General features: G+C 36.9%; 2 protein-coding genes across 4 annotated transcripts in view; one reads left to right on the top strand and one right to left on the bottom strand.

Moving 5' to 3' along the window:
* Window positions 1-2,702: 2,702 nt before the first annotated feature.
* On the bottom strand, window positions 2,703-7,889 carry helt (helt bHLH transcription factor). 2 transcript variants are annotated; one of them, XM_056256809.1, is made up of 4 exons: window positions 7,734-7,889; window positions 3,636-3,740; window positions 3,426-3,522; window positions 2,703-3,237 (listed from the first exon to the last, which is right to left on the bottom strand). In XM_056256809.1, exons 2-4 carry the CDS (start codon window positions 3,651-3,653, stop codon window positions 2,792-2,794), a joined length of 561 nt encoding a protein of 186 aa, XP_056112784.1. In that variant the 5' UTR covers window positions 3,654-3,740; window positions 7,734-7,889; the 3' UTR covers window positions 2,703-2,791. The 2 variants fall into 2 exon arrangements, with proteins under 2 accessions (XP_056112784.1, XP_056112783.1); XM_056256808.1 differs by lacking the exon at window positions 7,734-7,889 and adding an exon at window positions 4,374-4,445.
* Window positions 7,890-8,847: 958 nt separating this feature from the next.
* acsl1a (acyl-CoA synthetase long chain family member 1a) overlaps window positions 8,848-24,648 on the top strand; it is a 44,710-nt gene continuing 28,909 nt past the window's right edge. For both annotated transcript variants that reach the window (XM_056256797.1, XM_056256798.1), the window contains exons 1-6: window positions 8,848-8,890; window positions 18,418-18,641; window positions 21,430-21,544; window positions 23,014-23,078; window positions 23,244-23,345; window positions 24,027-24,126. In XM_056256797.1, coding sequence (XP_056112772.1) covers window positions 18,447-18,641; window positions 21,430-21,544; window positions 23,014-23,078; window positions 23,244-23,345; window positions 24,027-24,126 — 577 coding nt within the window. In that variant the 5' untranslated portion in view covers window positions 8,848-8,890; window positions 18,418-18,446. The remainder of the gene's footprint in view (window positions 8,891-18,417; window positions 18,642-21,429; window positions 21,545-23,013; window positions 23,079-23,243; window positions 23,346-24,026; window positions 24,127-24,648) is intronic.

Genomic DNA, 24,648 nt, shown 5'->3' with positions numbered 1-24,648 from the left:
AATAATAAAAATGTTTCACTAATTCAGGATTTTGTAATGATTTATAAAGGATAATTTGTCTGCTGAAACGTCAGCTTCACCATCACAGAGATAACTTACATTTTAAAATGGTTAAAATAGAAAGTTTTTTCATATTATTTTTTAATTACTGTTAGGTAGTCTATCCAACCCATTAAAGTGAAATGTAATGACTAGGGTTGTGTAAAATATTGAGAAATGAAAGTAATGTTTTAAAAGTTCTTTTGAATTACACTTAACATAAGCTCTTAAATGTTACTATGTTCAATAATAAGTTACTTTTATCAATAATGAATCATAGGGGCACACAACACACAAACGGCACTATTTTCTGAGTATTACCTAGTCCTAGAGATTTGTTTTTGAGGGAAATATTTTATTAATGTAGAAAATGTAAGAAGGTGAATGTGTTTGTGAGATAAAGGTAACGTCACGTTTAGTTTTGTTTTCAAGGACTTTTAGTATGTCTCTATTTGTTGTAATTCCTGTTTCCTTTGTTTTATGTTCCTGCTTGTTCCTTGGTTGTCATGACAATTCAATATGTTTAATTAGAGCACACCAGTTTGTATTTTAGTTAATTATTATGTGGATATAATGCCCTCAGTTTCTTTAGTTCATTGTCTGCATGGTGTTGTCTGTGTTTAAATAAGCACTGATACTTTGAGTCTCTCGTTTGTTTCATTTTGTTAAAGCGACACTTCTGTTTGAACTCAAACCTTCCTTTTCATCATCCTTTGTGGATCTAATAGTGACGGGTAGAGAGGGAGAAGTTGATATCACAAGAATATGTTCGTCAACGCTTCTGGATTTCTGGATTTATTAGGCCTACTCATATATTCTCACTCGTCTGACCTTCATCTATACTCACAGTTATAGAGAAATACAAGCTGACTTATAGGCATAGTTCACCCAAAAATGAAAATTCTGTCATAATTTACTCACCCTTAAGTTGTTCCAAAACGGTATGGATTTCTTTCTTCTGCTATCAATGGGGGCCATCAACTGTTTGGTTACCCATATCTTCTTTTATGTTCAGCAGAATAAATAAATTCATACAGGTTTGGAACAACTTGAGGGTGAGTGATGAGATAACTATCCATTTAACTAAGAACACAAACATTTGTACTTTTCAAAATTGTATTGGTCATTGAGCAATCATTCACAGTGCAGAAAGTAAATGAACCTCTGTGTTACAAATCTTACGACTTCGCCAAAAGCCAACTCAATATAAGTCATCTAAGGAGGTGTGATTGGTGTTGTGGGTCGCACAGGTGTCCTCCCTTTAAATAAAGACATAGAAAGCCTGTAATGGACAAATTGGTCTTCTAAAGAAAGATTGGATGGTGTGAACCATGCCTCAATCCCAAAAGCTTTCACAGGACCATAAAAAGCTTAGGGCCTAGTGGCCTACGGAGATTCAAGTAGCTGGGAAAGTCTTAAAAAGCATTAAAAATCTTAAATTAAGATCAGACCACATTTAATAGTAAACAAAAAAGAGTTCATAAAAGTATTACTGCAACTGTAGCCCATATGTGTTAAAAGATCTTACATCCAGACTCCCTCACTAGAATATTTAGTATTTATCAGTTTGATTTGTTATTTGCATCCTATTTAAATATAGGTGGAAGAGACACTGGGATATAGGATGGGGGGGCTGGATTTGTGTCCAAATGGATTCCCCTAAAGAGAGGCTTATTGTCAATCAAGGGGTCTCAGACCAGCAGACCATTACGCTAAGTGTTAATCTTAGAGACACTAGTCTAGAGACAATACAGTCTAGTTACAAAGACAAATTTAGCCATGGTATCTTCATAAGAATTTGTGCATGTCAAAACTGAAGTTAAGTACTTTGCAATATTTTGTGCTTTGAACTATTTTCAAGATTTAAATAATAAAAGAATAAATATGAATATATTTATATTTATTTTTTAATGATATAAGAAAACAAAATTTCATGCTATATGAAATATGTTTAATTACATTAGACAAACATCTTTAACATTGTTTTAATGTTTATGCAAATAATGTCCAGTTTGCCATTGTGCAAATTTTTTTAGCTTAAGTATTTGACCTTTGTTATTGTAGCTGTTTATTTATTACATTTTAATTAGAATCTTCTTCCTCTTTTAGACTGAAAATTGTGCTTCATGTGATAACATCTAAATTAATTGATTTTACTCAAATATAAGTGTTATTTAGCATTACTTAATCAACCTAAATATATATGGTTACACCAACAAAACTAAATGTGTAAGATAAAATACTGTAGCACTTTAAAGTGAAAATTTCAGGTAATCACCTTTTAATAAAAATGAGCTTGTTTTCCTAAAACACTATAATACATAGTTTGAAAATGACGGTTTATACTTTTGAATACAAATATGCAATTAGACATGTTAAGATGTATAAGATGTATAAATCATAAAAATCACCAATGTATCCTCTTCATTGTTCTTACCAATTATTGTTTTGGCTCTAATTTTGCTCAAAATATGTATAGTTTGGTTAATTCATTAAAACTACTAAAAATCTCCTATTGGTTTGCAGTTCTGTCAATATTATCTAGATATTATACAGCTGAATTTCAAAATGACTGATATTTTTTTCCCCAATGAGCACACATAGCCTATAGGCATATTCCTCAATGAAAAAGAACTTCCAACATTGCGCCAAAAGACAGAATCTTATTCAAACATCATTTATTTCATGATATAACTACATATTAAAATAAAACATGTACACATATATAAATTAAGGACATATGCAGACGTATTTACAGAGCAGCGTGTTGTGCATTGTGTAAGCTGAAGGCATTGTGGTGTGAGTGCCCGATGAAGTTCATGTAATGATGATCGAGTCCCTGAACCGGTGATAAGTATCCACTGTGCTGAGACATCGCTGGATACGCGAGCGTGGGGCTCCGCGTCGAGCTGTGCCAGGAAAAGTGTCCGGGTGGGCTCTGCTGAAACACTGACTCGGTTGGACTTGAACTCTGGTACTCCAGCTGGCACAGAAGGTCCGTAGGGTCTGGTGAGATGGTACCTAACGTGCCAAACACAGGCTCGGTTACGACTTTGGACTGCAGGAACGCGAGAATCCGTGCGTACTTGGTGTCTTTGGTCTCCATTCGCTCCACGGTGGTCAGGTAGTGAACGAGGTTCTTCATGCACTCGTGATAGCCGTAGTGAAAGTAATTTGCAAACTCTGTCAGCAGTTCTCCTGGGAAAACAAAGAACCTTATTAGAAAAGTCATATAAATTCATCATGGGAGACAGAGCTTGATTTGATGTTTTGAAATTTTATCATTTTTCTCTCGCGATGTTAACGAGGAATTTATTTATTTATTTATTTAATTTGTTCATATTTGTACTCTAATTTGTTATTTATGATTTATTCGTGTTTCTTACCCTTTTCTCTCCCGCGCGGGAAGTCTGCGGAGTGGAGCGCGCGCAGATACTGCACCGTCATTTCCAGGATTTCTGCTTTCTCGAGTTTCCCAGAGTTCTGTTTTAATACACAGGTTTTGTTAGTCATAACATATATACATACATGCATACAATCAAGGCAGTCATGAGCACCTAAAAGACTTAAACTCATTAAAAGTTTCAGCTGCCCACCTGTTTAGCCAACGCCATAGGAACTGTCTTTCCCAGCTCGTTTAGACATCTGTTGATTCGGTCTCTTCTTCTTTTTTCAATGACCTTGTGAGAAACAGGAGTTTTCTGTGGGAAGGGAACATAATAAGATAAAAAATAAATGAAGGGAACAAAAGTACCATCACCAAAAAAATTAATAACCATGGTTATGTGTTGGATAAAACTTGATAAATATAAAAAAAAAACAATCAACTGATAGGTAGTTACATGAATGAAACTCGGGAGGATAATCTATTCGGTCGATAAAATATACTGCAGTAAGTTTTACTTGATTAGCAATAAGTTGTAAGTGGAGAGCAGTGCCGCGCTTTGCTTCCCTGCACGCGCGCAAAACATCTATCCGAAACAGGGCGTAAAACGCTTTTACATCGCAACCAAGTGAAATTATATAATTCATTTATTTAGAATGAACCACTGGCTTACATGAAATATTAGACCAGGAGAATCAACCATTCTAGCACTACAGCACTACAGTAGGCCCATCCCGTCATGGTTTAGCCTATTCTTAAAACTGCGCGCAACCAAAAGCTGAAATGACCTTTTAAGTAGGAAATATTAATATTATGTCAATCTGAAAAACAAAACAAAAAAAAACTCAACCAATAAAAAAATAAAAATAAATAGTATAAACATTGAGAGAGGCCATCGTCTGCATTCATCGTCTGGAATCATGTGTGCGCAACCAAAGTGTCCACATACCTTGCGATCCTTCATCTTTGACGCCATCGCTTGGTTAAAACTACGACAAAAATGATAGTGAAATTGTGAAAATATTGTAGCTAGACTATGTACGCGCTCCTCTTTCTAGACGCTTTAGACTGAGATGAGCTGACTGGAGGCAGCCGCTTATAAAGCGCTCGCGCATTCATGGCCCTAAATTATTCCATAGGATTAAAGGCGAGCTTTTGGTTAATGTGTGCACTTAGGATCAGTTAAAGAAATAGTAAAACCTGAAGCTGTGGGCTAGCGGGGGGCAGACCTATTTTGTTAATCCACGTGGCCTATCTAAAGACACGTGATGGGTTGTAGAATATTATTTGCATAGTAACAGGCCTTGCTGGATGTGGCTCACGAGCGAGCGCAGAGCGCGCAATGAAAACAAAGCCCATGGAGCAAGGCGTCCCTTTCTGTTCCACGTCGCGTTTCTCACACGATCGCCTGTTTATGGGTCCCAGCAAGCGATCTTAACTTCCATCCCAAGCCCGTCTCAGGTTTAAAGCCTGTCTACTGTTATTATAGTAATTAAGTAAGCACATAATAGGCTGTTCCGCCGAGTTCAGGGGAGACCTTTTGGAGACGGAGTCCCCCCGTTTGTTCGCCGCGTTTCTCACACGACTTGGTGACACGTCCATCTTTCATGGGCTACGGCCGGGTTTTTGTTTACATTCTCTAGTTTTGTTAGGGGCCTCGGCAGGTGTGGGGACCCGGCCTGGCACACGAGCGGCCCCTCCGACCATGTTAGAGACTCCAGCAGTCTTTGGCACACGAGGGTTACCCACCGCTGGATTCCCTTCAGAGGGGCTCAATTTGTATCCTATTATCCTATAAGAAAATGTCTATTGAGCGGAATGAATAGTTTCATTGGCCTAAATTTTAATAATGCAGTGAAAGAAAAGAAAAGGAGAAATAAAGAAGAATGCAGCTGGTCCTGACGCGCATTATTCTCCGTCACCTGCGCCTGGAGACCCCTATTCATTTGCCTAATTTCGGTCAACTTAACAAACTTTGGAAGAAATTATTCTGGTATTGTTGTGAAGGGTGAAGCTTTCTGATCGAATTAACAGCATGTTTTGATCCGGTAAATGTCATTAGAAAGAAAGAAACAATCGCGTATAGAGGGGTCTGGGTAACGCGCCAAGTGGCGACGCCAAAGCGCAATTCATGCCACAGGGGACTTTTGTACCCCCACATTGCTCAAGTTTGTGCCCAACAAAGGGCATTATTTTATACTTGAATACATTTCATACAACAATTGGCTGTTTTCATCAAACATATTTTCACAGCAAGGTTAACAACAGGTTTATTGTGTTCGCCCAGACTCCCAGACTCAGACTTCATGCGCCAAAACGCCTGGATCTTCTGCTTTTTTCACTGGGAACGTTTTAATCCAGAAGGTTGGCTACGCTTTAAAGTGCGATATCGTGTTGAATCGTGGAGGGAAAAATCAAAGATGTGAGGATTTTTTCTTTTTCTTTTAAAGAATTCAAGCTCTTTGGAAAGCCAAAGCAATGGAGACTTTTTAATACTATAGCGCGCAAAAGAAAAGCACAAGTGAAACAGACTAAAGCATAAAATCCCATTACTTTTGATTGTTAAATTTACCACAACATTTTATGCAAACTCTGTGGAGCCGACACAACAAAACGTTTTAACTTACTTTCGGATTCTGAAGTTCTGTAATGTGACCATTTTTAATCTGTTTTTGTAAACGTGCGTTGTGCATTGAAGAAGAGCAATACGTCAGCGGAATTTTCTCCTATCACAATGTAATTTAATCGCCCAACATTACACCAAACAATCCAGTACAAAAAGATGAAAGTATTTTAATATCTTAAGAATAAACTGATATGCTGCATACATGTTTGTTTTGTGAAGGAAAAGCTCTACAAAAGAAAAAAATAGAATGCACAAAGCTGGAAAACGTGAACAGAAGCATCTTTTGTACCCAACAAGTTCATCCCATATTTAGTGCTGGTATTTTTCTTTTCGATAAGAAGACTATAACAATAATTGTATTTCTCTAATGCCTAATTTTATTTTTACACATTCCTGATGCATTTTCTTACAAATTGCGTAAAATACGTATTACGCAAGAAAAACGTATCGTTATATGTATAGGTTATGCAAATATATATATATATATATAAAAAAATCAAAAATAATATTTATTATCATAAAATTCCTCAATATTAAGTGCAAAAACTACAAAATAAGTGCGTAGGTTACAGTTTAAACGTCTTTATAATAATAATAATAATAATATTTATGACAGTCATATTTATAAGCTGCAAAACAGCTAGTTGAAAGTCGTCTCAATGGCAGGATTTTTTTGTGAATGACAAGATTTTTTTTTTTACTTACACAATGCTATTTAATGCTATAAAGTCATAATAATGCTAATTTTTAAACTACAGTGCTACAAAACGAACTAAAATAGTTAATTTAAAAAAGTCTTTCTAAATGAGTTTGTATCGATAAAAGTCATAAACTCTCCTAATTGTCGTATCAATGTTTTATTGCTGTGGCATATAAGAGTTTAAAGCTGTCCAAACACGCTTCTGTATGGGGATCCCGGTCTTAAAGAGAGGCTACCTGAAAGCTGAACTCTGTCTGTAAGGATCTGTCCATGTGAAAGAGAATTAGAGGAGCGCAGTCATGCATGTCACCCTGATTACAGCAGTACAGTTCGCCTTATTTCCCAACCAACCTAAGACTTTTTCACAGACACACTAACCAATCTGGGCTTTTTCGGACAGGAGGGGATGCTTTCGCTTGTGTGAAGGGTTGCTAGGGCAAATCTTTTTAAGAGTGATTAAATAAATCCTGCCCTGTGCTACTGCCTTTACACTTTTCTTTCTCTGGGTATTTTTATTTTCTTTCTCTGATTACAGTATTTAAATAAATAAATAAATAATTTATTGTATTGGATATTTGTTCATATATGACCTTTCCAGAAGTTGATTTAAAAAAAACGAACTGCTTAAAAAATTTTTTCCAAGATGCTGTTTGCATATGTTTATAAATAGATTGAAAGCGCCATCGTGTGGAGAGATGAACTAAACTTAACAATAACACGATTAACAAAATCACGTCGACTTCAAATGTCTTGAAAATAATTTTTAAATTTTAAATGACATCTATTAGTAACGAGTATTTATGTATTATTGTTTTTCGTAAGACTGTTTGATTCAGACAACATTTATTAGTTTAATTAGCTCTTTTTAGTTAGCTATCAGCTATTTTTGTAGATGCAATTCATCTGCAAGTACAAGGCATAGGCTACTACACACACTATAAACATTTGTCCAGTAGCACATTTGCGAGATTTGAAATTCCTACGTTGATGGGAAAAAATGTTGATCCTCCAGACGACGTGTTGTCATGCGAGAGGCGGTGACCCGTGGTGACCCCGGGCCAGAGACGCACACAATCCTTTAGCTTCGCGCGCCACCGTGAGTCTCCTCTGCATCACTTCACACGAGACACATTCAGCATTGTTCGGGCATCACAATAGAACATCCTTAAAATTCATAAATATTGACCAAAAATACAATATAGAACTAACCACTTGATGATTTAAACTTTAGAAACAGCTTTTCTTGTTTCCCCCCCCTTAATAAATGTAGCATATCTTAAAAATAAATAGGCCTAGCCTACTGTGATTGAATGGCGCCTTCTTGCTCACTAGCACGTTATTGTCATTTGCAGAAGTACAACTAAATGCTTGTTGAAAGAAAGAAAGAAAGAAAGAAAGAAAGAAAGAAAGAAAGAAAGCATTTTGATAATACTTTATTACAGTGTCCTTGTTACATGTTACATGTAGTGTATAATAACCAAACCCATGGTGCACATGTAGTTAATTATTATTACACAGTAGCTACTTAAATGCATTATTACACTGTAACACGCACACCTAAAATAAAGTGTAACCATAATATTCAATTAAAGCTTTTTGTTAGACTTCTCAGATCTTGTTCATTCTCTATCAGCACATTTTAGAGTTTTACTATAAAACAAAAAAAATGTTGTTATTAAATATTTTACAAATATATGTTAGTTAGACGATTAGTGTTGGTGGTCAACAAAGAGGCATATTTACTGATGCGCAGTACACATTATAATATCATTAAAATAACTAAATAGTTAAAAATAATTATATAGGCTAATGCATAGAGAATTAAAAATAAACCTCAGTCCTTTTATAACTAATTTATTATAATTCACTTCATGGTGCACACAAAAAAAAAAAAACAGAGCTTCATTGTGTCATTAGTCGTTTGTGAAAATCGCAGTTGATCACGACAGTGCGTTTGTAAATTTTCCTTAAAAACGACCAATTGCACTCGTTCTTTCAATTCATAAGCGTAAAGATATGTGACGAGTGTTCTGATTGGTCGAGCGACCAGTGTCCTATATGAAAACAGCGCGGAGGAGAGCAGCCATGCACGCCTCTTAATAACAGCGGTGTGGAGTGGACGCTACATTCACACCATTCAGGTTTGTGCAATTCTACTTTAATCTTGGCTAGACTAATATTCCTATTTCTGTCGATGGAACTGAATAAAACTTCCTAAACGTGCATATTAAATGTATAACGAAGAAAAACGTCCAGCATGTTGGTTTTGTTTAGTGCACCTGCTCAGCCTCAGCCTCATCATGCATGCTCAGTTTAACACTAATTTTAAATGCACTGATTACGCGTTTGGCGATGTGTTTTTCTGCAGCGAGAGCGAGTTCGTTTTAAAGCATGAGTGGTGACGGAAAAGTCCGATTCATTTACGCGTATCGATTCTTTTGAACGATTCTTTGCCACTTCAAAACACGATAATTTTTCACGGCGCGTAAATATATCCTTTCTGCATCCCAGATTAGCTACAGACACGATGTTTTTTCTTCTGTTTTTTAACTATTAATTTAAACAAATGTTACTACTTAAATAATTTTAAATGCTGCTTTGTTTCGCATACATGTGTAATTTCTGTTATTTATCTATTAAAGTAACATTCCCCATCAATCCTCCTTTCCCACCAAACGCATACCATCAGCTCACTAAGTAATCAGCCATAACATATTGATTCATGTCCATGCAGTTATCGGATTTATGTTGACTCGAAAACCGCTCTGACCGATTTTGTCCGTTCAGAATGATTTTGTGAACCGGATCAGCGATTCGTTGAAAAGATCCGATTCAAAAGAACGAATCATTCACGAATTTGACATCGCAACGCATGAGCATGAGCTTTCCAGCTTTGCCAGTTAGTGAGCAAAAGAAAGACATATGAAAACGGTCTTCTAATATACACTACCGTTCAAAAGTTTGGGGTCAGTGAGAATTTTATTTTTTATTTTTTGGAGGAAAGAAATCAATACTTTTATTTATCAAGGACAGTAAAGACATTTATAATGTTACAAAGATTCTATTTCAAACAAATGCTGTTCTTTTGAACTTCCTATTCATCAAAGAATCAAAAAAAAAAAAAAAAAACAACAACTGTGCAACTGACAGACCAACAACTGTTTCAACATTGATAATAATAATAAATGTTTCTTGAGCATCAAATCCTCATATTATACTGATTTGTGAAGGATCATTTGACACTGAAGACACTGACACTGGTGATGCTGAAAATTCAGCTTTGATCACAGGAATAAATTACACTTTACTATACACAGAAAACAGCTGATTTACACTGGAATAATATTTAATACTATAACTGATTTTTGTTGTATTTTTAATCAAATAAGCGCAGCCATGGTTAACAGAAGAGAATTCTTTTAAAAGTATTTAAAATCGTACCGACCCCAAACTTTTGAACGGTAGTGTATATATATATGTTATTTATGTATTATCCCAACACGAATTTCCTTCTTTTACTCCTCTGGCAGAGAAAGCTGAAGTTGAGCGGAGGATCTGTGTGAAGACAAAGAGAGGGGCGGACGCTTGACGGAGTCTCGCGCGCTCTATTGTTAGTTAATTAGCTAATTCAGAACAGAATCGGATAAAGAGACAATGCATCCCTTGTCCACGACATGTTGTGGCATCACTCCTTGTCGTTTAACCTCCCATTTGCTTATCCAGATCACTGGCCATCACAAATTAAGGCATCCTGAAATAGCCATAACTCCATTATAAATTAACTTAACTAAACACTTTACCTTATTTCAGTAGCAAACCTTAAACATAAACATAACATTTATTTGATGCAAAAAAAGTGTTGACTTGGTCCATTAAAGATTTTAAGAAAATATCTAACTAAAGAATGGTGCAACAGGTCTGCTGACTAGAACACAGATCATTTGGCCTCATTTCGTTGATGCAGGGCTGAAAGATGCACTTTTTTTTTTACCTTAACCTCCTTGGAAGAATTATATTTGTCATTTATTTCAACTTTACTTAATTCGACGGATTTGAATGAAAAATCTTAAAGATTTAGCCCTACCCCAAAATAACACCTGTTGCTGTGGTTCGTTACCAATAACAATGTTTTCTCATCTCTGTTTTTCGACAGATAAAAGAGCCTGTCTCAAATTTCAGATCTTCCGAAAATTGATATCCGTTTCTCTTGTACAGACAGTCTTTCCTCTCACAAAACCCCAAATTGCCCTCTGACCATCTATAGAATGTGGCGTGTGCTGTTACACTTTTAAACTTGTTATAGAATGCTTTAGGTGTGGTTCAGCTGGAAAGAGTTCAAACATGACCAGGCAAGCCCATTTCAGGCCATAGTTCTAGCTTATGAAAGATTAAGTTATACTAGGAAAATTCAAATGAAATGTCCTTAAACAGGCATAATAAGTAGAAAAACAGGTCACCCTTTATATTAGGTTACCTTAACTACTATGTACTGACAATAAACACCTACAGCTACAAGACTGAATTGACAGTGTAATTATTACACGTTGTTCTGGAAAATTTCCACATTTCCTGCTAATGAGTTTGAGGTTATAGGTTCAGGAGGGTTATGGTTAGGATAGGGGTAAGAGTTAGGTTTTGTGGTAAGGCTTGTGTTAGGCCGGGTTAATGTTATATTGGGTTAATGTTATATTATGTTAATGTTAATAAAATGCACTTTAAATGGTATTACAATGCACTAACATATTGTATTAAATGGTTAAGTAGGCTACATAGTTAAAGCCACCTAATATAAAAAGTGTGACTGCAAAACACACGTATAGTTGCAAACACACTCTGGGCCCTATTTTAACGATCTGAAACGCAAGTGTCAAAGCGCATTTGTGGGCGGATCCCGGCGCTGTTGCTATTTTCCCGGCGGGATAAATGCCTCTTGCGGCTGGCGCAAATCTAAAAGGGGTTGGTCTGAAGTAGCTTCATTATTCATAGGTGTGGTTTGGGCGTAACGTGAAATAAACCAATCAGAGCGTCGTCCAACATACCCTTTAAGAGCAGGTGCGCATGTTGCATGGCGGATTGCTATTATAACGGCGGATTTACCAGGCGCGCGCCAGGAGCGGTTCACAGCCGAGGAGACCGACGTTCTTGTCAGGACCGTGAAAGACAGAGAAGTGACATTGTATGGGGATGGGAGAAACCCACCCAAATCAGCGTCGGTTAAACAGGCGTGGGAGGAAAAAAACTACATTTTTTTTACATCTTCATGTACACCACAATGATTTCCCTCATGTGTTAATATTTTTCCTTGTTATAATGTATGATTTGCAAAAATAAAAACTTGCGCTGTGTTGTTGAGAGAATCAAACTGTATGCGCGTTGTGCACCCGCTACATTATGGCCAAGCATGCGCGCTTAAAATAGCATTATGAACAACGCGCAACGCGCCACTGACTTTAGACTAGGTTTTTTCTGGTCAGTGGCGCAATTGTTTTCTGGAACTGCAAAATAGCACTAGGGAATGTTTGCGCCGAAACACGCCTCCTTTTTGCGCCGACCCGCCCAGGGAGCACAAGTTCATTCCCTAGTTTACCGACGTGCGTCTGTGGAGGGAAAAGCCCGCTTTGCGCGGGTGCAAAATAGGAATGATACATGCGTCAGTGTACAAAGTCATTTGCGCCGAGTGCAAGATAGGGCCCTCTGTGTATATATTGTCAAGTGTTATTTTAAAATAAATTTTGGAAGCTAACGTGAATGCTGTTTCATGGTTTCACATAACTAATGAATAACAGCTCTACTAAATATACAGAGCAGTATTAGCTATTAGAAATAAACATGAATGAACATCAGAAGGTATGTTGAAAGAAACTGAAATGTATCATGTCTCATATTTGCTCAATCAGCCTGATTTTTTTTAAAGGTTTAAAAAGGGGGCATGACAAAACAAATAAAAAAATAAAAAATAAATTGAGAACCACTGCCTTGAATGTATTTCACCAGCTGCTGCGATACCCTGACAGACTGTGGGAAATAGGGAATATATTTGCAAGATTTTTATTTTTTTTTTACCACAGTGCTTGGTCCAAAAATAATCTCTGAATAGGCCACTGATGGCTACAGTGCGACATACTGTATGTATGAAGTTAATCTCAGAAGCACGCATGTTTTTGTGAAGTAAGAGTTTGTTGTGTGCTTGTTTGTGTGTGAGGTTTTTATTTTATAAATACTTTTTGTTTGTACTGGTTGAAACTCTCTTCACATCCTGATAGCAATCAATAATAGAAGTGGTCTAAATATATATATATATATATTAGTGCTGTCAAACGATTAAAATATTTAATCGCCATTAATCACACTAATGTCATAGTTAACTCGTGATTAATCGCAATTAATCGCACATTTTTATCTATTCTAAATGTCTCTTGATTTCTTTTTGTCCCATTCTTTTTTCTCATTTTAATGCTCTTATCAACATGGAAAAGTGGATCAGCTTGCTTTGTGCAAATGTTTTTTTTATGGAAAACAACATTGACAATACTGTGTTCAATTTCACACTAACATTCTCACTTGGAGCAAATAATCTCTCACACAATGTAACACTGTCCATCAATAAAAGGGTGAAAGAAATAGTGACGAGGTCCTGATATTGGCGAGGGGGCGGAGAATTCGCATCAGCTGTGTGTGTGCTTGGCCATCATCAAGTGGTATTTCAGACTGGACGTGGTGCGATGATGATAGCTCAGTTCACAACGACAAAACACACACTTTGGTCTTGTCAATGGAACCATTTGGCACCTTTTTAAAAGTAAACTTTCCATTCAGAATCTTATTGGCATACATTTCGGCGTCTCGCGCTCGCCATCCACTCAAAACGTAACGTTAACCTACTATTTGGCCGGCTCGCAAGCCCAAACGAGTGTGTGCGGCGTGCCTGTTGCAAAAACATGTGAAAAAAACTACAAAGTTTGCTTGGCCAAAAAGGCCGTTAATCGCGCGATAAAAAAATGAACGCCGTTAAAATGGATTTGCGTTAACGCCGTTAATAACGCGTTTAACTGACAGCCCAAATATATATATATATATATATATATATATATATATATATATATATATTTTTTTTTTTACAAATATCTTCTGTGGTCTCTAGTCTCTAGACCAAAAAAGGTTCTTCCAATCATTGCATTCGGTCCGAGATATCGGTAATTACAGTAAAGACTTACAAGATGCTGTCTTGTCTCGTGACACTTTGCAGAATCTGCTGTGTGCGTTCATGTGTTTTGGAGGTGGCGTGGCTTTGTAGAGCGCTCTGAAGGGAGGGTGGGATCTATGCTTTCAAAGCTAGCTTGTTATTGTTTGGCCCAACAGTGGAAAAGTGGCTTATGGTGTAAAACTATTTGTCGATGTCTTGCTCTGAAGGCAGGCAGTGTGACGTCACAAGTCCCTGGCCTCTAATATCAAAACGGGCTGTTTTTGGAGCTTGCTTAAATAAATGCTTTGTTTATGAGTAGGACGTTTTAAGCTCTGAATCTTGCAGGATGTTTTAATGGTACAAATACCATATGTTAAAAGATCAAGGCAAATTTAATTTCTCATGTCATGACCCCTTTAAAGGTTTGATTAGGTTTGTGTGCATGTTGTGTGTCAAGTTTTTGGTATCCTGAGTTTGTCAGAACATCTGTTTGTTCTGCCTTCTCTCTCTCTTTTTCCATTGGTTTTCCATTTATGTGAGAACAGAACTTTCCCAGCCTCCAAAATGATAAAGCTTTGTGTGTGTGTGTATGAAAACTCTTTAATATCTCAGTTGTTTCTCTTATTCAGCATCAAGATTAAATGGAGAGCAAGTTTGCAGAACCTTTGGTTGAGTTTCCTGAGAAAATTAAGGTCTCAGTTTGCATCTATTTACATTTATCCTAAACAATTTTAGAAGAAACATCTAAGGGGAAGTTTAAACGAAACGTCATTAAGTTGTGCTATGAAAGAACAATCATTGAGCAACAAAAAGTTCCTCTGGGTTCTGCTGAAGGACTTTCTGTATGTCTGTCTCTCTGTCTGTCTGTCTGTCTGTCTCACTCTTTCTGTCCTTCTCTCAGTGGGCTGATTGTAAGTGTAGCTCTGTCATTGGTTTGTGCTCTTTGCAGCCCAAGTATGGAGAAAGGTTAGCTTTCAGTTCGAGAACAAGCTCTGCCAGACCTGTAATGTGATTTTCCTATCTGTGAGCCAGATACACAGCTGCTTCCCCCTCTTACAAGTCTCATGTTGGCATAAATGCATAGTATATAGTACATCTTTTATGAATAACCACTCTTCATGTTTACACTAACACTGCAACATAAACATAAACATTTAAATCTTCAACGACACTTACACAAATTCTGGGCAATATTGAAAAGCAGATAATTACTAATATTATGGCCAATAAACAAACAAAAAATAAATAAGCAAAATAATATAGACAAATAAAAACACTAAAACCTAAATTAATAGTTTTAAATTAATGCTTTCAAAAGTTTTTAAAAGTGAATGCTGCATCAGTTAAATATCCAATGTCAACTGTTTCAGACAGTTTCAACCGTTACTAATTATTAAAAACACTAATTTCATCTGATAATGGAGATGATATATTGTGTATCTCTAGATAATGAAAAAAAAAAATAATAACCCCCCCCCCTTACATTATAGTAATGTTATTTGTTTTATGCTAATGTGATTTCAGATCTTAAGTGTCATTAAAATAATGTCCCAATGCAAAAAAACTGCTTTTTATGTTAACACTGATGTTGGACAGTCTTATTGGCTTTTTTTTTTTTTGACTTGTTTTGATTTTTGGTGTGAAATGTGACCCAGACATGTTCTTGACAGCGACAGGTTCGTGAGATTCGTGAGAGCGCTTATTTTCTGGCACATGTGAAATGTTTTCCTTATTTTTTCTCTTTATCTTTGTGAATTACTGTATTGTGTTTGAGTACAGAGTGTTTGAGTTGCCAAACATCTGCTGTACTATCAGCTACTGTGCTGTTGAGCAAGAATTTCACACACATACGTATGCGGCAATGTCAGCTCTCACGTCTTTGGATTGGATTTGTGTGCTTATGTTTCAGAGATAAGAACAGCAACAGTACGCTTTGATGTGTGGGATGCCAGTATCTCCATGTGTTTTGAAGCATTTTAAAAGACTCGCTCACGCACAACACAAGCACGACTGCATCTGCTAAAACAGACTACAGGGCATAAATACTTGAGCCAACTGCTAAAAAAACATTCGTGCTGCATTGAGGAGTGGAAGACGCTTGAGAAAAAGAAAAGGAGAAAACGAGGGGAAATTCAGTGACAGTTTATAGTGAAAGATTGATAGAGAGCGTGAGAGAAAAAGAGAGCGACCCACGTGGTGGTATTGCTGTCCGTGAGGGTCATTCTGCTATTTATAGCTATAGTTTCCTTCAGCACTGCTTAGGGCAGTTTAACTGCAAGAACAGAGACACGCTGAAAGCGTCCCTCAAAAAACAAAAAAAACAACGCAATTGCAATACAGCTATTACTCACTCACACGAAAAAACCTAACTAGAGCTGCACAGTAAGTATTTTTTTTTGTTCAGTTTTGATTCCATTATAAAAGTGGCTTTATGTCAAGCTGTGTGTGTTTTTACCTGTGCTGTGATATTTTGTTTGGATATAGGACTGTCCCTAGAATTAAGGTAAATCTGGGTAAAATTTGGGGGCATCCTCAATTGGAAAATCAATTAATAATAACACTAATATTCATGAAATGTCCTAATTGAGATAGCTATGTAAATGTGAGTGTACTTCACTTACTCCTGGGTAAGTTCAAGGTCAGAGGCACTGGGCTTTTAGTAGAGTGGATCCGAGAGAAAGTTTTTACCTTGAGAAAGATATATATAATATATATATATATATATTAACATTGTATAGTGTGTGTGTATGTGTGTGTGAGAGAGAGAGAGAGAGAGAGAGAGAGAGAGAGAGAGAGAGAGAGAGAGAGAGAGAGAGAGAGAGAGAGAGAGAGAGAGAGAGAGAGAGACAGTGTAGAGTAACAGTGTGAAACCCTACCCTAACTAACCCTACACTAACAAAGACTTCTGAGGTGAAGACCCACCATATTATCGACAACACATTAACAGTGCTGTTCACAGGCTTTATCACTCATTTTCACCCTCTGCATGAAGGTCTCAGAGATATTATCAGGCATCAGCTGGCTAACACCTCACTGATGCAGGGAAGCTGTCAGCCTTTAGTGAAGGTTTCCATCTTTATTGTGAGAGCACGGAAGTCAAGTCAAGCTGCAGAAGTGTCTGGTCTCAGCTGTGAAGGGCCCTCATTACTGTCTGTAATTATAGTCCACTTCCATGTGAAAAGGGTCTGTACAGAGAAACACTGCTGGAGGCTATATAGGCTGATGCAGCTGAAATATTTATTTGAAATATATATATATATCTTTTTTTAATAGCGCCCTATTTTCTGCTCATCTTGAGCTGTCATGAAACAAACCAGAGACATACAGGGATAAAATGAAAGATTGTGACTGTCTTTCTCAGCTGAGTTGAGTGTTCACTGATTATTATGAACTGGGATAAAACAGGTGTGTGTGTGTGTGTGTGTGTGTGTGTGTGTGTGTGTGTGTGTGTGTGTGTGTGTGTGTGTGTGTGTGTGTGTGTGTGTGTGTGTGTGTGTGTGTGTATATGTATGTATAGGGATGCACTGTGATATTGACTTTCTGGCTGATTTTATAAATCTATACTAGTTTAAGAAAATGAAAACAGCATCACAACATTATAATGTAGGATGTGAAACCGATTAATAATTTATTCAATTAGAAAAATAAGTCATAATAACAAATTAAAGTAAATATAATTGATATAATAAATATAACATAATAATAATAAAAACAGTATTGTGCACTCCTAGTTTACTGTAACAATAAATATTTTTTTTAATTATTCAGAGGAATTCAATGTTTGTGTCACATACTGCTCCGAGACTTGGATTGGAGATCCAAACGCAGCTTTATTAGGGTAATCCAAGCTTGTAATTCAAATAACAGACGAGATCAAAAACACAGGGCAAACAATCCAAACCACAACTGAGTCCAAAATCAAATCACAGGCAAACAGGGAAATCCAGGAAACCAGGCAGATGATCGAAACCATAACACGGGAAGCCAAAGAGAGAGTGCTCAGAATTGCCCTGTGACACAAACAAGACTTCACAAAGAATGCCAGAAAACACCGGGCTTAAATAGGCAGACTTAACTAGATAATGACACACCATGGAAGTGACCAAACAATAATGAGTCCAGGCAATGGGTTATGGGAATTGATGTTCATGATAGGAAAGCAAGGGAGTTGGGAGGAGTGCCCTCTGGTGGTGATCATGGGCATTTCAGCTGGTGGATGTAATAGTTTGAATGCAAATCTCATACTTCATCCATTTTTGTACAAAACGTGTTTTCTTTGCCAATCACTAAATCACAATCATTTTAATAAGGGCCAACACGTCACATACAAAAATGTCAAATATTCATCATAAATATTACCAAATGTTAAATTCACTTCAAACTGATTTTCAAATGACAATTAAAAGTGCATTTCAAAATACACCAGTATCTGTTTTGTTTTTCCATAATCACTTTGTGTGTCCTCCCTCTGTGTTTTTCCTTTCAGACTTGAGTTAGCTGAATTGGCAGAGCAATGCAGGCCCAGGATCTGATCCGACACCTGCGGGTGCCTGAGCTGGACGACGTGAGGCAGTATGTGCGCAGTTTACCCACTAACACCCTCATGGGCATGGGCGCATTTGCTGCCATCACCACATACTGGCTGGCCACCCGTCCCAAAGCCCTTAAACCACCCTGTGACCTCGCCATGCAGTCCGTGGAGGTACCGGTAAGTGTGAAAAATGCTTCCACAAATGTAGTTTTATAACTACTAGGGGTAGGGATTGAACGACTTTAGATTTTTTTAAGCCAACATTTATGTGATAAAAGTCGAGTTGACTAGTCGCTGATGACATCATTAATGAACAAATAAGCCTGAACCTCAAGCTGAGACTAGAATGCGGCTTGCCTTGTGCACAGCTATGGCATACTGTATTACACAGCACTTCCCACAAGGCTATTGCTCAACATAACAGCTTATTTTTCTCAGTTATTTTGTATTTGGGTCGTTCTATTTCTCACAGATTTCTGCTCGTTCTAAATCAGATACAGATACGGTAGCGCAGTAAAGATTACATTGAATGCATTAGTGAGAGAGCGTTTGTGTGTGAATCAATTCTACCGTGCAGGGTTTCTCTACTAATAGTGAAGCTGTGGGTTTTAGTCACTATAATAAATTATGCTAGAACTTTTTTAGTTTCTAAGATATTTTATTGATAAATTACAGAACAATGTTGACGATAAATTTCTGTGCTAGTGAATGATTCTGTACAATGCTGCAGTGCATTAGTTTAGATCGGCGATTAACTTGTATGTACAATAAGCTGTTTAAAACATGCATTCACCTATAATTTTGAGCATCTAGATTGTATAAACAAACATATCTCGTGGAGCGCTCTCGGAGTATGCATTGCCATCCTTCGGATGAGACTTTAAACCAAGGGCCTGACTCTCTGCGGTCATTAAAAATCCCTTGCCAAATTTGCCCATTGGCCTCTGTCCATCATGGCCTACTAATCATCCCCATATACTGATTGGCTTCATCACCGTCTCCTCTCCACCAATAAGCTGGTGTGTGGTGGGCGTTCTGGCGCAATATGGCTGTCGTCGCATCATCCAGGTGGATGCTGCACATTGGTGGTGGTTGAGGAGATTCCCCTTCTATGTATAGCGCTTTGAGTGCACAGAAAAGCGCTATATAACGAATTAAATCTATTTGTCATTTTAATTATTAAGAACGAAGTGTAAAAGTGGACTTCAAAGATTTCTTATCCTGTTGCGCCCTCTATAGACCATGGTCAGTGACTAGTCGACATCAAGCGTAAAAAAAGAAAAACAATTAAAGTCGACTAGGCTGTGCTACAACCCCTAGTTCAGGGTTAGTAGTCTCGTCAATATGTCTGTGAAACAAAGTCTGATCTACATTGTAGTTTTTTTTAAGGCCACATAGACAGGTAGACCTAGATGCAAAATGACCAACCACAGTTTAGATGATGCCTACTCTAAAACTCTGGCATGCAACAATGAGGTAAATCTTTAATTTTGAGATTATTGACTATTGATTATACCATCAGTTGCACTTGAGGATTTCTGGTTTCAATGTTAATAACCACCTCAAACAAAGCTATTAAATATGTTGTACTTAAAAAATTCAATTCCATACAATTTTGGTAATTTGGTAATTCTTCATTGGAATTATTCAATGTGGCCAGTGGCCACCTGGTAAAAAAAACTTCCCAGCAGTTTGAGAAAAACTAGTGGATTCTCATCTCCAACAGTTGCTTAGCAGCCATTGGCTTGCAAATCCACCAAGGTTATTAGAAGTTCTCCACACAATCATAGCTTGCGAAACTTGCAACGCATTAAAATAAACACGTTTTCAGTCAGAGACCTCCGAACGCATTCTAGAGTCAAATCTATTTTGAAAAGGTTGAAAGTGTCTCTCAGCTCGAGGTGCAAGATTTTAGTGATTATTTGCTCCCTTTGAAAAGCGGTTCAGCAGTACAGACTGTGGCTTCCTCTGGTTAACCCAGCATATGAACAGGTCACCCGCTGCATGTCACAAAACTCTGCATTTATGAGCTGTCTTAAGTTGCCCATCTGTGTTCTCAGACATACAGTACTGCACATTTAAATATATCTTAGTGCACAAAATATGTGCTGTGTTTTCTTGGAATCATGCATTGTGGTTTCTATAATAACCAATTTTACTGTATTTGTGAGCAAATGCAGCCTTGGTGAGCATAAGAGACATATACTCAAAAAAATAAACTACTAGCCCAAAACTTTTGAATGGTAGTGTGTGTGTGTTGAAAACATGGTATTTTTATCACATCCCTGCTTTTTCCTCCCAGTTCACATTCTGTCCTCATATGCTGAGCAGTTTTGTGTGTATGTACACATGTGCACAGACTGTAACGTTGCCTTAGATACAAATAATTACAGCCTCTTTCACCCAGACAAGTGGAATTATAGATGTATGTCCTTGATCTCTGTCTCTGTCTTTGGCTGAAGAAGAAAACACAGAGGTTCTTGTATTCTCACCATTTATTGTATGTTTGCTATGGTAACTGAAACTTGTTGGCAACAGCTATAAAGGCAGTCAGATCCACTACGCAACTTGCGCAACGACCATCTGTAAATTCTTTTAGCGTGAAGTCTTCCTTCCTTCTGCTGTTAATGGCCTGGTCTTATTTAGGTTTGTCAAACCCTAAAGTAGCGAAAGATTCAGTGACCTTTACCTGTGACCTGTGAGTCTTATTTTCTTGTTTATTTTGACAAGTTAATGCTACTGTAAAAATGGTTTATGCATAAATGAAATTATCATTTCGCTCTGGTCCTCAAATTTCAAATGCATTGGGATGATTCACTGTTCATTTTACTCAGTTTGTTTCTGTTTATGCTGTTCCAGAGTATCTGTCTGGTGTGGAAGCAAAGCGGGAGCAGATTTGTAAGGAGTTGTGATTTGATTTTCTGGGACAGAACTACATCATAGTTCATTTGTTTTGTGTTTTCAGGGTAGTGAATATGCTCGTCGGTCTATCCTATTGGACAGTGACACATACATGACATACTACTATAAAGACGCTCGGACAATGTATGAGTTTTTCTTACGAGGACTAAGAGTGTCAAGTAAGTCAAGTGGTCATTTAATTAAGACATTCATATCAACTAAATGAATAGTTCACCTAGAGCTGCACGATTAATCGTTAAAAGATTGCGATATATAATATACATTATTCCAAAATGTCAATTATTCGGCTATGTCTATTACACCTTTGACGAACAGCGAACAATTAAATTTGTGTTCGTACTGCTGCTGACCTAGCCTGACTTCGTCATACTCGTATTCTAGTCAGAATGTGAGTCTGATACTGCTCCATAGGGCTTTGATTATGAGGCGTGTTTTAACCGAACCAGGAAAAAAAAAACCTCTGCACTCAATTGGATAGACCTACAACCAATCAGAGCAACGCATAAAGTCAGCTACGTAGTTGCATAGCATAGTTTTCAACACAACTCAACTGCACGCACGCTGGAAGAAGTAGTAAAATAATGAGTGTTGCTTCTTTTACTTGGTCCTCCATGAGTGTGACCAAAGGAGAAACCACAACGACCACAGGGTTTTCATTGCGTCCCATCTTCTTAGCGACCACCGGAGACAGCTGATAAAATAAACTTTTGCCGAATCCCGTAGGAAGGACGGCAAACACATCTTTCCGATCGACAAATGCCTTGATTGCAGTTCTCTGTTCGTCTTTTAAAATGAACGCGCTGTCGATTTCTTTTACAACAGATGCAATAGCGGAATCTATACATCTCAATTCTCCAGCTGCAGTCATCTTTGAGGGAAACCAGTTCAACCCAAGCGCTCTTTGATAACGTGATGATTACGTAACTGCAGATCATCTGTCCATCATCGTATAAAGCCCGCCCTGGCAATTTGATTGGCCCGACTAATTTTGAACCGATCATAATTACTCCTCAATGGATCGAGTCCAGACCGAACTTCCCGACCAAAAAATGTTGTGGGCGGGGTTCGGGCTGGCATCCAGGCTACTGCTGACCCAGAGAGAGCAGTTATCATCATATATAGATATGAAACAGCTTTACAAACAGTATTTTCAAACACACAGTATCATTATTTTTTTTCTGGAAATAAATACTGGAATAAAGTTTATTGGATATAAACACTGATGCCTACTCTAGGGATCAAAATAAAGTAAATGACACATTTTGAAGTAACTTGACACTTCAAATAAAGATTTATCAATAACATCGTTACACCAGTAGGTGGCGACAAGTGACTGTTAAAAAATGTATTTGTCATTGAATCATTCATTCAAAAGATTTGTTCAAAAATGCTGATCCATCCAGTAATGAAACAAGTCTTTATGAGCGAGTCATTGAATCATTCATTAAAACCAATTTTCTTTTAAAATTATTAATTCAGATTAATTAAATATTTTTAAAATATATTGTGTTGTTTAGTTGTCTACTCAGAATCAAAAATATCCAGAATCGTGCAGCTCTAAGCCTAAAGTTTTGTCATCATGTTTGAGATCTTTACATTTTTGTGATTTTTTATTTATTTTTTATAGATAATGGACCTTGTTTAGGATCACGAAAAGCGAGCAAGCAATATAAATGGCTGTCGTATAAAGAGGTAAGATTTCTGTAGTCTGCTCTGCTGTGTGATTTTAAATCGGAACTGGCAGAATAGCATTTTATTTAGTAAATGTTCATGGATTCCTCTCTTGTTAATATTTGATCAGATATGGCTGTGCAATTGAATAAGTTATGTATTTTCGTATGATGTTTGTGTTTGTAGGTAGCAGACAGAGCAGAGTTTGCAGGTTCAGCATTACTCCACAGAGGTCACAGTCAATCGGGAGACAAATACATCGGCATCTTTGCACAGAACAGGCCAGAGGTATTTACATCCTACTAGAGCTATCTGCCTTAGACAGTTTGATTGTAAAATGGATTGATGTAGGCTGTAGGCCAATAATCACGTATATGAAAGTAAACTAAACAATATGAATACTTCTAAAGCCACTTTTTGTATATTCATTGCTTTACTTGTTTGCCACAATAATGTAATAACTTATAACATTTTAGTCTCACTTTTTATATTGTGTCTTACCCTTTATCTACTTTGTACCAACATTTAAATGAATCATTTGATACAGTGCACTTATTATGTACATACATGTTTTTACATTGTACTTATATTATTATAATTACCTTACCCGTATCCCACCTCAATAGCTGCAGAAGTGTTTTGCAATACAACTTCAACACAATAATTACATTGTACTTATTTTTTTATGTAAGTACATAATAGTTAAAGACACATTATATAAAGTGTGACCGAATTTTTTCATTTGGGTGCTTTCTCTGCAATATTAATATTTACAATTTAATTAAAATGTCATGTATTTACATTAATTAAAGGTTGATTGACAGCCCCAATTAATTGCTTCGCTTATTGTACAGCAGGTTTGGGAGCACTTCCTAATCCTGTTTTATTCTATATTTATTCTGTTTAAGATTATATTATTTGTGCATAAGTATGTGTATTCCACAACTGATTAAATTGCTTGTACATTAGTGGACGATTTCAGAGCTGGCATGTTACACATATTCACTGGTGGCAGTGCCACTGTATGACACACTGGGTACAGAGGCCATCAGCTACATCATTGACAAAGGTGAGCAAGAGCACAGCATTTTTTTATAATTCTGTGCAGAAGTTTTATGATATCTTTACCTTCTATTTAGTTTTATTTCTGCAAATAAATACTTGAAAAAAAAATATTTTTTATTTTTATTCAGACTAAAAATGTCCTATTCCTTTTACAGAAAAGCATTTTGTTCACTGAAAAAGTAACTAAAACACTATTAGCTAGAACCTATTTATTAAAATAAATTTTTATTGAATTACTTAAAGGCACAATATGTAAGATTTTTGGATTCAAATATCCAAAAACCACTAAAACAATATATATTTTGTTGACTTGTGTACTTACATTATCCCAAATGTTTCCAACAATGTTTAAATCCAGAGAAATCAGCTATTTTAACCAGTGTAACGGCCCGTGTCATTGCGTAGCCCGTCAATGACATCATATCCGTGTTACACTTAATTTCCGTAGGAAACATGGAAACCCCATTTAAAACCAGGAAACACGCTTCAATTTGTTATGCTTTTTGGTGAGCAACTGTTTGAATAC

This window comes from Rhinichthys klamathensis, unplaced genomic scaffold (genome assembly GCF_029890125.1).
Source record: "Rhinichthys klamathensis goyatoka isolate OS25496 unplaced genomic scaffold, OSU_Roscu_1.1 h1tg000133l_1, whole genome shotgun sequence".
Lineage (NCBI taxonomy): Eukaryota > Metazoa > Chordata > Actinopteri > Cypriniformes > Leuciscidae > Rhinichthys > Rhinichthys klamathensis.
The sequence above is the reverse complement of the archived record's forward strand: the minus strand, read 5'-3'. Positions and strand labels throughout refer to the sequence as shown.